Genomic DNA, 13,653 nt, shown 5'->3' with positions numbered 1-13,653 from the left:
TCTGGTAGTCCATGGTAAGGAACCCATTATTTTTAGTCATCTTATCGTTTTTCAGCTTTCTATGAGGCAATCAAAATGTGATGGATGGGGTCAGATACTCCTTAGACTTCAAAGTAATATCTTAGCTTTTAAGCACTTTCAGGAGGTCTTTTCAACAGAAAAGTGGGTAAAGGGAGACATCAGTCAGTGTAAGATATGAAAACAATAATAATATTCTAATTTATCAAAGGGTCTCAAGGATGGGAGGGAGGGATAAAAGAGGAGCTGATACCAAGGGCTCAAATATAAAGTAAATGTTTTGAAAATGATAATATATGTACATATATGCTGGATACAATTGCTATGAACTATAAGAGCCCCCAATAGAATGATTTTAATAAATAAAAAGAAGTCTTTTACAAAAGATTTGTCCCACATTGTTGTTGTTGACAGGTGCGGTCCAGTTGCTTCCAACTAATAGTGACCCTGTATACAACACAATGAAACACTGCCTGCAATATTCTCACACTTGTTGTTTGAGTCCATTGTTACAGACACTGTGTCACTTCATATCCTTGCGGGCTTCATCTTTTAGGCTGCCCCTCTACTTTACCAAGCATAATGTCCTGATAACATGTCCAAAACATAGAATAACTCACCATCCTGGTTGCTATGGAGCATTCTGGCTGTACTTCTTCCAAAAGTTCTGCTTGTTCTCCTGGAATCCATGCTACTTTCAATATTCTTCACCAACACCATAATTCAAATGTATCAATTCCTCTTCAGTCTTCTTTATTCATTGTCTAACTTTCATAGGCAAATGAGGCCCTTCAAAATACCCTGACTTAGCACAGGCACATCTTAGTGCTCAAAGTGAAACCTAGGCTGTTTAACAGAACTTTCGCAACATATTTGCTTAATGTAACACATTGTTTATTTATTGACTGCTGCTTCCATGAATGTTTTAATTGTCGATCAAAGTAAAATGATATGCCTCACAATTCCCATGAGCTCTCAAATTTATTTGACCTACTGCCTCCTTAAAAAAAAAATCATTCTCTGGAGGAAAAACAACGGGACCGACAGTTCCGGGGGGACTTGGGGTGGGGGGGTAGGGGGGGTACGGAAGTGGTGTTAACAAACCCAGGGACAAGGGAAAAACATGGGACCCCAAATGGTAGAGAAGGGGGAGTGGCAGGCATGGTGGGAAATGATCAAGGGTAAGGTTGCTTAGAGAAGAGGTATACTCTAGCCCAGGTGGCAATGAAGCATGGTAGTAGGGCAGGAGGAAAGTCAAGGGAGATGGAGGAAAGAGCTAGGAGTCAAAGGGCATTCATGGAGGTCTAGACAAAGACATGTACATGCAAATATATATAGGAGGATGGGGAAATAGATCTATGTGTCTATATTTATAGGTCAAGTATTAAGGTGGCGGAAGGACCTTGGGCCTCTACTCAAACACTCCCTCAATGCATGAATACCTTCTTTTATTAAATTGGAACTCTATGATGCTCACTCTCCCGACACAACGGCTGGAGCCAAAGTGGGTGAACAAGTAAATGTGGTGAAGAAAGCTGATGGTGCCCGGCTATCAAAAGAGATAGTGACTGGGGTCTTAAAGGCTTGAAGATAAACAAGCGGCCATCTACCTCAGAAGCAACAAAGTCCACATGGAAGAACACACCAGCCTGTGTGATCGAGTGGTCCCAAAGGGATCAGTTACCAGGCATCAAAGAACAAAAAATTATATCATTGACTGCACACCTCCATGATAGGATCGCTGAAGACAAATGGGTGCATAAGCAAATGTGGTGAAGAAAGCTGATGGTACCTGGCTATCAAAAGAGATAGTGTCTGAGGTCTTAAAGACTTGAAGGTGAACAAGCGGCCATCAAGCTCAGAAGCAAAAAAGCCCACATGGAAGAAGCACACCGGCCAGTGCAATCACGAGGTGCCAAGGGACCAGGTATAAGGCATCATGCAAAAAAAAAACCACAACGATATAAGTGTGTGTATGTATGTGTATATATGTGTATATGTATATATATACCATATTAAATGAAGGGGGAAGTGCAGAGTGGAGACCCAAGGCCCAAGTGTCGGCCAATGGAGATCCCCTCATAGAGGCATTTAGGAGAGGAGATGGGTTAATTAGGGTGTGAGGTAGTACCGATGAAGAACACAGCTTTCCCCCAGATCCTGGATGCTTCCTCCCCCCAACTACCATGATCCTAATTCTACCTTGCAGGGCTGGATAGGACAGAGGCTGTACACTGGTACATATGAGGGTTGGAGGTACAGGGAATCCAGGGTGGATGATACCTTCAGGACCAAGGGTGTGAGGCACGATGCTGGGAGAGTGGAGGGTGAGTGGGTTGGAAAGGGGGAACTGATTACAAGGATCCACATGTGACCTCTTCCCTGGGAGAGGGACAGCAGAGAAGGGGTGAAGGGAGACTCCGGATAGGACAAGATATGACAAAATAACGAGGTATAAATTACCAAGGGCACATGAGGGAGGGGGGAAAGGGGAGGGAGGGGAAAAAAAAAAGAGGACCTGATGCAAGGGGCTTAAGTGGAGAGCAAATGCCTTGAGAATGATTGGGGCAGGGAATGTGCTTTATACAATTGATGTATGTATATGTATGCATGGTGATAAGAGTTGTATGAGTCCCTAATAAAATGTAAAAAAAGAAAAGAGGAGAAAAAAATTATTAGGGCAAAGACTGTACAGATGTGCTTTATAAAATTGATGTATGTATATGTATGAACTGTGATAAGAATTGTATGAGCCCCTAATAAATTGTTAAAATTTAAAAAAAATCATTCTACCCCATAGCAATGAAACAATGTTGCATTGTAGCCTACAATCCAGAACAAAGTGTAGGTGTCTGCTTTTGCAGGTCCCATGGATCATTCCAGCATCCTCCAAGGGATGGTAACTGGAATGTGGGGAAACAATGACAACTTCAATCTTTCTCTTCATTTATCTTGATGTTGCTTATTTGACCGATTGTGAGGATTTTGCTATTTTTTACATTGAGTTGTATAGTAAAAGGATACAACTTTGACACATACTTTTTTTATTGTAAACTAGTATCACTTTGTTCTGTTTGAGTAATTGCTTCTTGATTTATGAACAGATTCCACATAATCACAATTAATTTGTGCTCAATGTGTTTAAAAATTCAATTGTAAGGATTTTTTTTCTGGTGTGTGGGGGTTTTCTGGAAAATAAAAACAGAAAACCTGCTAGACAAATTCTAAAAGAGCTGTAACACTATGTAAGGATTTTTATTTCGACTTTGTTGAGTTGAAATCCATACTGAAGGTTGTAGTCTTCATAAGTAAATGCTTCAAGAGCTCTTTGCTTACAGTAAGCAAGATTGTGTCATCCACATGTCACAAGTTATAATAACGCCTCCTCCAATCCTAATGCCATGTTTTTCTTCATGTACGTCAGATTCTCAATTATTTGCTCAGCATACAAATTGAGTAAGTGTAATGACAGGATGCAACCCTGATGCAAAACTTTCCTGATTTTAAGCCATACCTTATCCCTTTGTTCTTTTAAAACCCCTGCTCCTAGTCTGTATATCAGTTCCTCGTGAGTACATTTAAGTGTTCTACAATTCTTATTCTTCGTAATGTTATTCCATAATTTGTTATGTTCACTCAGTCTAAAGTTTTTCACAGTCAATAAAACACAGGTAAACATTTTCCTGGTATTCTCTACTTTCAATCAAGATCTACCTGATGTCATCCCTGCTCCCACAACCTCTTCTGAATACAACTAAAGTTTCTGGATATTCCCTGTTGATACATTGTTGTAGGCATTTTTAAATTATCTTCAACAAAATTTTACTTGCATGTAATATTAATAACATTTTTTCAATAATTTCTATATTCTGTTGGGTCACCTTTCATTAGGAAAGGCACAAATATGGGTCTCTTTGAGTCAGTTGAAAAAAGTTCAATTCGACTGTAAATTGAGAAGAGTTGCAGGACGGCTCTATTGCTGACTTTTCAATTACTTCATTCCTCCCCTTCTCCAAGGTCTCTCTAAAAAAGCCCCCTGCCAAAAGCCCGTCGTTTCCCCTTTTCAAAATTACCATGATCTAATTTTACAGTTAAGGAAACTTTTAACACAAATAACTTGTCTGAGTTGTTCATTGATAAAATTGGGCTTTCTCCACTTTTGTGAGTGTCTTTCTCTCTCTCTCTCTCTCCTTCACCAACATGATGTCCTTTCCCAGGGGCTGGCCTCTCCTGATAATGTGTCCCAAACATGTGAGACAAAGGCCCACAGTTCCTCTAAAGAGCACACTACCTGTGCTTCCTTCAACAAAGAAAGGCTTGTTGTTCTGGCACTCCATGATGCTCTCACTATTCTTTGCCAACAGCACAATTAAAATGCACCAATTCTTCCTTATTCATTGTCCAGTTTTTATGTGCACTTTAAGTTATACCCTGGCTTGGGTCACAAAAATATCCTCAAAGTGACATCTTTGCTCGGTATGAATTTAAAGAGGTCTTGTGCAGCAGATCTGCCCAATGCAATACATTATTTGATTTCTAGAGTGCTGCTTTCATTAGCATTGATTATAAACCCAAGTAAAATGAAATCTTTGACAACTTCAACATTTTACTGTTCATCTTCATGCTGTCTATTGGTTCATTTGTAACCGAATTAATTTTCTTTAATGTAGCTACATAAAATCTCCCTTACTACATGCAGTTAGCTTAAGGTACTTTACATGATGCGACCTCTATAGAATTTTTATGAATTGCGCAATGACAAACAGGTTGGATGTGTTGTACCCTAGAGTGGCCAGATAACCGTAGGAGTCTTCACTTATTTACCTGTTAGTGATTATAAGCTGGGCCTTCTATGTGGTTTGTAGACAGACATCCAGAGACTGGCCTAAGACTTAAAGAACCGTATTGTTCTGTTTGCTTGATCATGATCAACAATTGTTTCCTGTGGTTACCCAGAAAACTGAGCTAATGTAAAACATTTATACATGACTCTCCAAAGTATAACTCCAAAGTAAAGGTATGCATTCTCTACATATTCTGATTTCAAAGCCAACACCACAAAGACCACCTGTATTGCTGTCAGTCTCCGTTATTCGCTTTCTAATAAAAGGTTCTCTTTCATGAGGGGAGGGAGATAATGGAGGGGGGAGGGGGAGAAAGTGGGAACCTATGACAAGGTTAGATATATATAGCACCCCCCTGGGACAAATAACAGAAATGTGGGTGAAGGGAGACAACAGTGTAAGACATGAAATAACAATAACAATGTATATAATTGAACAAGGATTCACAAGGGTGGGAGGGTGACAGAGGGAGGGGGGAAAAGAGCTGATACCAATGGCTCAAGTAAAAAGACAATGTTTTGGAAATGTTGATGGCAACATATGTACAAGTGTGCTTATACAACTGAATGATGGATTGTTATAAGATTTGTAAGAGCCCCCCAATTAAATGATTAATAAAAATAATAAAATGATCGCTCCCTCAAAGACAAACTAAATAAATAATAAAGTATTACAGAACACACACAAAACAAGTTTTCTTTCTTTTTCTGACTTGGAGTGAGTATATTGGCTGGGCCACTCCAGGGTAAAATAACCTGCATTTCATGTGATACGGTTGTGAGAATTTTTGTTTTCTTTTGATTAGCTTGTAATCCATACTTAATTCTGTGGTCTTTGATCTTCAGCAGTAAATGCTTCATGTCAAGAAAATGATTGATTATTCACTAAAAAAAGCATTCGAACATTTAAATGTCTCTTTCTACTAATGGCACGGCACTTCACAACCAAGGCGGGATTAACCAGCAAACATAGTATGTATCAGCTTGTGATAAGCAAGGTACGAATTGGTTTAATTACTTACTGGTATATTGACTGCTAATCTATAATGAGCAACCTCACCCACCTCATCTCTGATACGGTGGGGCGGGAGGCAGGTGAAATTGTGTTAGGTTATTCTGAATCCATAGTAAAGTTGCATTCCGTGCTATTCCCTTTCCACAGCTCCGTCCAAGCCACAGGAACACTTACTTGAAACTCCTAAGAAATGCTCATCATAACAGCTGCCCTGGATAAAATAGGAAATGTACAGGTTTTGGTATATGTAGCAAATTTGCATCTCACTTCCACCGATGGCTACACGTTAAACATAGTCGCGGGATCGGGCGGTGTTTCTTTCTGTTTTACCCATTGCAGTGGTACCCGTTGCTACCTAATGCCGTGACCCTTTAATACAGTTCCTCGTGTTGTGATGACCCCACACCATAAAATGATTTTCGTTGCGCCTTCAGGCACATAACAAGCGCAGTAGCTGAAGGTCTCACAGGTTCAGTCATCTCTCGGGTGAAATAACAGCAGTGAAGCTTACTTTGCAAGGTTGGTCAAAGCATGAGGGAGGATAATGTGTAAAGGGCTAGCAGTGCTTTTCGCAAGATTAACCCGATGCTCTTCCCCTCCTTCACGCCTCGAGAAGGCTGTGAACGAAAGCTCTCCGTCAGACGTCCTTTGGTTTAGTGTGTTTTGAATGAACAAGGAGGGAGGGGCAGTTTAGGCAAATCCCAGCTCCGGGGACACAATGAAAGTCCCAACACGCCTTTCGCAAACCTAATCCAGGTTTCTGGATTCCGCCAAAGGGGCGTGGCCGAGAGGCCAAGGGCGGGGCCAATTATCCGCGTGCGGGGCCTTCCGCGCCCTAGCAGCCGCCACTCACCACTCGCGCACGCGCAGTCGCCCGCCGGCCACGCCGGCGGCTGTTGTCGTGTCTCCGTGGGCGGGGCCGCTGACGGCGCAGAGGCGTCGCCCCGCGGAGGGCCGGCGCGCTGCCTTCCCGACCGGCTGGTGGTGACGGCGGCCGTGCGTGCGAGGGAACCGTTGCTTCTCCGAGTCGCTCTGTCCCTGTGGTCGGCATGGCCCGTGAGTGTTGCGGCGGGGACTTCCCCGGTGGCTCCACACCGGGAACCTAGCGCTGCCCCGAGGCGGCCCGGGGACGCGGCTGGCGGGAGGGACGGGGCCGCGGGTGAATCCCTTCGTGATGGGCGGGATGGAGACTCCGCTTCGGTCCTCAGAGGGGAGGGGACGCTTTCCTTTGCTGGGCTCCGCCGCCCGTGTCCCCGGCTGTTGGGTCCGACCGCAAAGGCCAGGCTGCCGCTTGCCCCTTGGCGCAGGTTTGCACGGTGAGACGTGTCTAAGACACACCTGGAGGGGTCGAGGCCCGGCGGCGGTGTATAGGTGGAACCTCAAGTCGCAAGGCCTAGTGAGGGCTGAGAGCTCCGACTGCGCCTCCTCGCGATTTCTTTTGTTTGGCCCTTCTAGGTAGTGTTTTTAAAACCGCTTCAATTGCTAGCAGAAAGGTTGACTTGTGATGGGCTGAACTCCTGTGGGTTGTGATCCCGTTGTATCTGTCTCTCTCTCCACCTACGCCCCTCAAAGCCAGAACTTATTTTGGAATACTGACTCAAAGGATTGGAATGCCGGTTTAATAAGGTCTGGTATTTATAGCCCATGAATACTTTGATTGGTATGTTAATACTCTCAAGTATTAACCTTTAAGCTTACGCGTTATCAGACTTCGGGTCCCCACCCAGTGACTGAACTTGGCCGGCTTATATATCAAAAAGCAAACTTGAGATGCACTTGAGCAGAAGCCCTTTAGTGGAACGATGAATGATTTTGGAGGTGGTAAAAGAACTTCACTGTTTCTCTTGGAAGGTGGAAATCAAAGAGAACTTGCCCGCCAGAAAAACATGAAGAAAACCCAGGAGATTAGCAAGGGAAAAAGAAAAGAGGATAGCTTGACTGCTTCTCAGAGGAAGCAGAGGTAAGTGGTACTTCAGTGGGATTCTCAGGTATTGGCATTTTGATTGAAGCTGTATTTTGGAGAAGGAAAAGAAAGCATCTTATACAACCGTTTGTAGAAGTCAATCAAACCTACAGAAAGGGACAATAGCTACTGAAAACCTGTTCTGGGCTAGGCATGGGGTATTCAGCCATTCTCACCTGTAGTTCAAAAATTTACAGCTCTGACGCTGCCCTGCAGAGAATCTCATGCAACTCCAACACAACGGTAGCATCTTCCATAAGCAAGACACTGCTCAGTGGGAAGGATACATTGAAAAGCAGACAGCCTACCAGGGACTTAGCTACAGTTTGTTCTGAAGGAGATAACAGAGAAGTTATAACAGAGGATGAATGTAACAGAATAATAGGAGATTGTGCTAAGTAAGGGTTACTATGAGTCAGAAAGATTCCATGGCAGTATATTTTGTTTACTGAAGTCTGCGTTACATCAAATAAATGGCAACACTGAAAAGCCTGGGGGAAAAAAGACTGACCAATAATACTAGACTGATGCAGAAATATCTCAATGTATTAAATAAGAAATAAATGCATTCACGCTTCTATAAAAGTTCCAGAGTATTAAATTGTATCTTAAAAGGAAATTTTATAGTTCATGTGTAACTTGGGAGTTTGGTGATTGACTGTTGATGTTTCATTCTGGTTTGTCAGTAGTTCTTAATCCTGACTGTACTCAAGAATCATCTAAACAACTGAAAGCTACCCAAGTCTGGGCTCTACACCCAGTTCTGATTTAATTTTCCTTGGGTTAGATATTGAAAAGCACCAGGTAAATTTGGGGGGTTTTATGTAAATATATGATTATATCAACTGTCTTTATAATAATCATAATTGGCAACAGGCCAGATGTCCATCAACTGCTGGATGGAAAAACAAAATGTGAAAAAAAAGAATGAAGTACAGATGCATGCTACAATGTTGTTCAGCTTTAAAACATGCACAGGGAAGAAGCCAGACACAGACCTTAAACGTATTCTATGATTCAATTTATATGAAGATGTAGAATCCAGACAGAACTCAGATTGGCGGTGTGGTTTCCAAGGACTGGAGAGAGAAGGAAGGGAAGATAAAAGGTTTTCTTTTGGAGTGCTGAAAATGTCTTGGAACTCGGTAGAGGTTGTTGCACAATATTGTAACTTTATTACACAATATTGTAACTTTATTAAACGGCACAGAATTGTTCATTTAAACATGTTAATTTTATATCAGATTTACTTAAGTGGTTTTTTAAAAATTGTGAAGCACAAGTACTTTTTTTTAATAAAGTCAGAGTGCTTCCCTTTACGGTACAATGCTTCTCCATTAAGGGGGATGGCTTGACTTAAACCAAGAACCAAGCCAAATTCACTGCCACTGAGTTAACTCCAATTCATAAAGACTATATAGGACAGAATAGGACTGGCCCTATCATGATCTGAGGCTGTAGATCTTTACAGGAAGAGAAAGCTTCATCTTTCTCCCGAGAAGCAACTGTAGATTGGAACTGCTGACCATACAGTTAGTTAGGAGCTCACCGTGTGATGAATGCATCATGCCACCAGGATTCCTCATGGATTATGTCCCTCAAAAGTGTGTTATAAATCCTAACTTTTATAATTTTGGCTATCCCATTTGTTGCAAGTTATCTTTGTTATGCCAATGAGACAGGATTGACATAGGGAATGTTATCTTTTTTGTTTTAAAAAAAAGTTTACAGAAAATTAGCAACCTGTTCAACAATTTATACATGTTTTATTTTGTGACATTAGTGGCCTCCCCTCAATGTAATGACTCATTTTGGATTCTGAGTTTTCCTTCACCCAATATCCCAACCCCTTGCCTTGTGAGCTTAGTTTTTTGTGCAAATGCTGCCCTTCTGGTGTCATGGGTGGTGGTAGTTCTGGGAATCATGTTTGGTAAGTTTTATTACACCTAAGTTATGCCTTAAGAAGCCCTCTTGGTGTAGTTTGTCTGTGTTGGGCTGCAATCCACATGGTCAGCGGTTCAAAACCATGAGCAGCTCTGAGGGAGACAGACTGGGCTTTCTACTCCCATAAACAATTACGGTCCTAGAAATCCACTGGGGGGAGTCAGTGTTGACTTGATGGCAGTGGGTTTGTTTTTTGGAGGTTGAAAATTATACCTTAACCCTGAATTTTCTAAACATCCTCATGTGATTAAATTGCAGTCAGAATGAAGAACCAGTGGCTAACAAGGTCAATGCCCTTCACTGTTATTTCGTACTTTCTTTCAGTAACAAATAATATTCATGCGATTAGCATTATGTTAAATCTATATTTTCTTTTCCTGGAGTAAAAGTGAACATGATGTGGATCAGTGATTCTGAAATACTGTTTTATTAAAGAGCTTACTCTGACGTAATTCAATAGTATCCATAATTTACTAAATCTTTACTATTTAACATCTCTGCCCATCACAACTCTGAAAAGTGACATTAGCTTCCCTGTAGAAAAGGAATCTGAGGTTCATACATTGGTAATATTACTAAGACCACACAGCAAGCCCAGGAGAGCAAAGTGTTAAACAGAAAAATCACTATTTCCCATTACACCTTTTTGTAGCAGTTGCTTTTTTTCCTTTTCTCATGTCTATGCTGTTGGCGTTACAAAAATGTTTTACTATCATGGACAGAGTTATTCAATTTTGAGTTGAAATCTAATACTAAATTTGTGAAATAACAAAGAACCTGGACTTTGAAATTAGACTTAAATTTTTCTGTGATTTGAGGTAAATTATTTAGCTGTAAGCCTTTCATTTATTATCTAAAACATGGCAATTATAACTCAGAGCTGTTGTAAAACATACGCCTGAGCTGGTAAAATGTGCGACACATGGTAAGTCTTGACTACAAAACCATTTAGCATATCCTAAACCTGTGAATCAAAGCCATGGTCTACCTAGTCCAAGCAGTCAGATTATGGTTTACAGTTAATATAGAATATGCTGGGGGAAAAAATAATACGCTGTTTCAGCCAGAAATGTAAAGGGTTAAAAAGTGCCGTGAATTACCCTGCTTTTCTTTAATCAATTATTAATCACTAGTATTGAATTATCATTAATCATATTTATGAATCAATATAAATCAATTATGAATCACTAGTTTGGGGGCTTGTAAGAAACTGAATTACTTCATAGCATTTCTGCCCTAAAAGTAGTTACCTATTAGAATTCTAGGTAACTTCTTACTGCAGCTTGTGTTTGCGGTAGAAAACTTAGCCCTATAATTTTTAATTTCAGAAAAAAGTATTTTTGTGTTTTAATTCTTTGCTTTCATAGTGATCAATCTGCATATTAACATCTACATTTAATTAAACGTGAGGGAAACCTCGTGCCTGGCATGCGGGGTTCGAGGGATTGGACTCTGCTGACACCCAAGGGGGTTGCCGTCGTTTTTGCAGTCACGAATGTCAGCCCCCAAGCAACGCTCTGTCTCCCTTCCTTCCTGAGTGTTTCCATGAGGGGCTACAAAACGCTCGTGGGAAAATGGAGTTAAAACAGAACCTTTCCACAAACATTGTGAAGCCCATTTGAGTCAGCTTTTAACTTGGTTACTACTATGCTGAATGGATTTTGTAGAAAATAAATGAGAGCACAAAGTAAAAGTTTTCTTTGAAATTTTCTCCTAACAACTTGTAACCTTTTCTCCCATTATAGGGATTCTGAGATCATGCAACAAAAGCAGAAGGCAGCTAACGAGAAGAAGTCTATGCAGACGAGAGGAAAATGATGACTGGCTGGTTTGGAATCCCTGGTGCTCCTGCCAACGAGTGTATCATATGCTGAGATCAAGATTTTGTAGCGTGAACCATCACTACATATGTTATAACTGATCCTTATAAAACGGTCTATTTTAAACTTTACCTTTCAGCCTGATTTAGTGTGATGTTTTAGAACCATTCTTCCAAAATAAAACACTAACCATGCATGTAACATAATGGTGAATATTATTTTTTTATCAGCAGTGAACATTGGTATCATTTATTAGGTAGATGGTGTGGTGTAGGATAAGAGGATCTCCCATAAATCTAGTTTTTTTTTAACTTTGTTAAAGTAGATCTTTACAGTCAATTGTATTTATAATCCATTTATATACTTTTACTGATAATCAGCTGCTTTGCTTGAAGGATTTGCAAGAGAGACTACAAACTACCTGGAATAGTAACTAAAAAGAGCTTACTGCTTTAACAGGTTTTTGTTCTTTTTTCAACGAGCTCCTTTTTTAAGTCTTTTTGGACTTCTTCCAAAAATAGAAAATATAAATAAGTAAACAAGAAAGGAAGGTTTGAGACCATTTGTGTTTGTTTATATATAGATCTCAAAATATAAGTGCCACTGAAGTAGTAAGAACTGTGAAAGGGTGGTGGTGTAAGCCTACTCAGTGGCTCCCAGGAGAAAGACTAGGTGATTGGCTCCCATACAGACTAAAAAGCTACTGCCATCAGGTGACACCGACACATGGCCCCTAAAGGAAAAGTAGGCTATAACTCTTTACTGAAGCAATCGTTCTTCCTTGGAGCAGCTGGTGGGTTTGAGTGACTTACTAAAGAGCTTCATCCACTGTGACATGAGGTCTTACATAAAGATTAACAGACAGCCTAGAAAATCCTATGGGGTTCTGTCACCCACGGAAGTCCACAGGACTGAACCCATTAACAAAGTATTCAAATATTTCATTTTTCTCATAAATTTTTAGTAATCACCTAATATACCAACCACTGTCTAAACTGACAGTTCTTCAAGAGGCCATTTAGCTATCGTGATATTGGTGCTGTTAGAGTAAGTCCTGAATCAGTGACCCGGTGCATAGCAGAAGGACACACTGCCCAGTTCTGTGCCATCTACAATTCTCATGCTTGAGCCCATTGCTGCAACCACTGTGTCAATCCATCTCATCAAGGGCCTGCCTCCCTCTTTTTTGCACCCCTTCCAGTTTACCAAGCATTATGTCCTTTTCTCCAGGGACTAGTCTCTCCTGATGTCCAAAGTATGTGAGACTAAGTCTTACCATCCTAGCATCAAAAGAGCATTCTGGCTTCTAAGATGTTTGTTCTTTGGTGGTTCTTGATACTTTTTAATATTCCTTAACGCCCAAGATCAAATGTACTGATGTCCTTCTTACTCAGTGTCTTTCACATGCATACAAGGCCATTGAAGATACTGTGGCTTATGACTATGGCTTAGTCTTCAATGTAACATCCTTGCTTTTCAATACTCAAGAGGTCTTGTGCAGCAAATTTACCAAATGCATCTTGGTTTTGAATTCTTGACTGCTGCTTCCATGAGCATTGATTGTGGATTCAAGCAAGAAAAGGCCTTAACAATTTCCATTTTTTTCTCTTATTTATTATGATGTTGCCTATTCTAGTTGTGACGATTTTGGTCGTCTTTGTCTTGGGCAGTATAATAGAGGCCGCAGTCCTTGATCATTAGCAAACGCTTCAAGTCCTCCTTAATTTCAAACAAGGAAAGTTGTGTCATTTCCATATTGTAGGTTAATAAGCCTCCCTCTGATCCTGATGCCACATTTTCCTCTCATTATTTGCTCAGCGTGCAGACTGAATAAGTATGGTGACAGGATACAACCCTGACACATACCTTTCCTGATTTTAAACCAAGCAGTATTGCTTTACTTTGTTCACACAACTACCTCGTGTTCATCTAAGTTCTGCATCAGCACAATTAGGGTCCTGAAATTCCCTTCTCAAGGATATTCATAGTGTGTTATGACCCACATAGTCAAATGCCTTTGCTTAGTCAATGTAAAAGTAAAACTTGACAT

At 40.8% G+C, this 13,653-nt stretch overlaps 1 protein-coding gene and 1 pseudogene across 1 annotated transcript; one reads left to right on the top strand and one right to left on the bottom strand.

The window, feature by feature from the left end:
* Positions 1-3,197: 3,197 nt before the first annotated feature.
* LOC142442037 (U7 small nuclear RNA) lies at positions 3,198-3,262 on the bottom strand (annotated as a pseudogene).
* A 3,514-nt stretch (positions 3,263-6,776) lies between these two features.
* On the top strand, positions 6,777-11,734 carry LOC142439058 (small EDRK-rich factor 1). The gene is made up of 3 exons (XM_075541149.1): positions 6,777-6,932; positions 7,728-7,836; positions 11,529-11,734. The coding sequence occupies exons 1-3, from the start codon at positions 6,926-6,928 to the stop codon at positions 11,599-11,601; spliced, it is 189 nt and encodes a 62-aa protein (XP_075397264.1). The 5' UTR covers positions 6,777-6,925; the 3' UTR covers positions 11,602-11,734.
* The last annotated feature ends 1,919 nt before the right edge of the window (positions 11,735-13,653 follow it).

The sequence above is a fragment of the Tenrec ecaudatus genome, chromosome 2 (assembly GCF_050624435.1).
Source record: "Tenrec ecaudatus isolate mTenEca1 chromosome 2, mTenEca1.hap1, whole genome shotgun sequence".
Classification (NCBI taxonomy): domain Eukaryota; kingdom Metazoa; phylum Chordata; class Mammalia; order Afrosoricida; family Tenrecidae; genus Tenrec; species Tenrec ecaudatus.
This window is presented reverse-complemented; position numbering and strand designations above follow the sequence as displayed.

Coding starts and splice junctions, on each gene's coding strand:
- LOC142439058 (XM_075541149.1), top strand. Junction 7,837..11,528: donor GCTTCTCAGAGGAAGCAGAG/GTAAGTGGTACT, acceptor CTCCCATTATAG/GGATTCTGAGATCATGCAAC.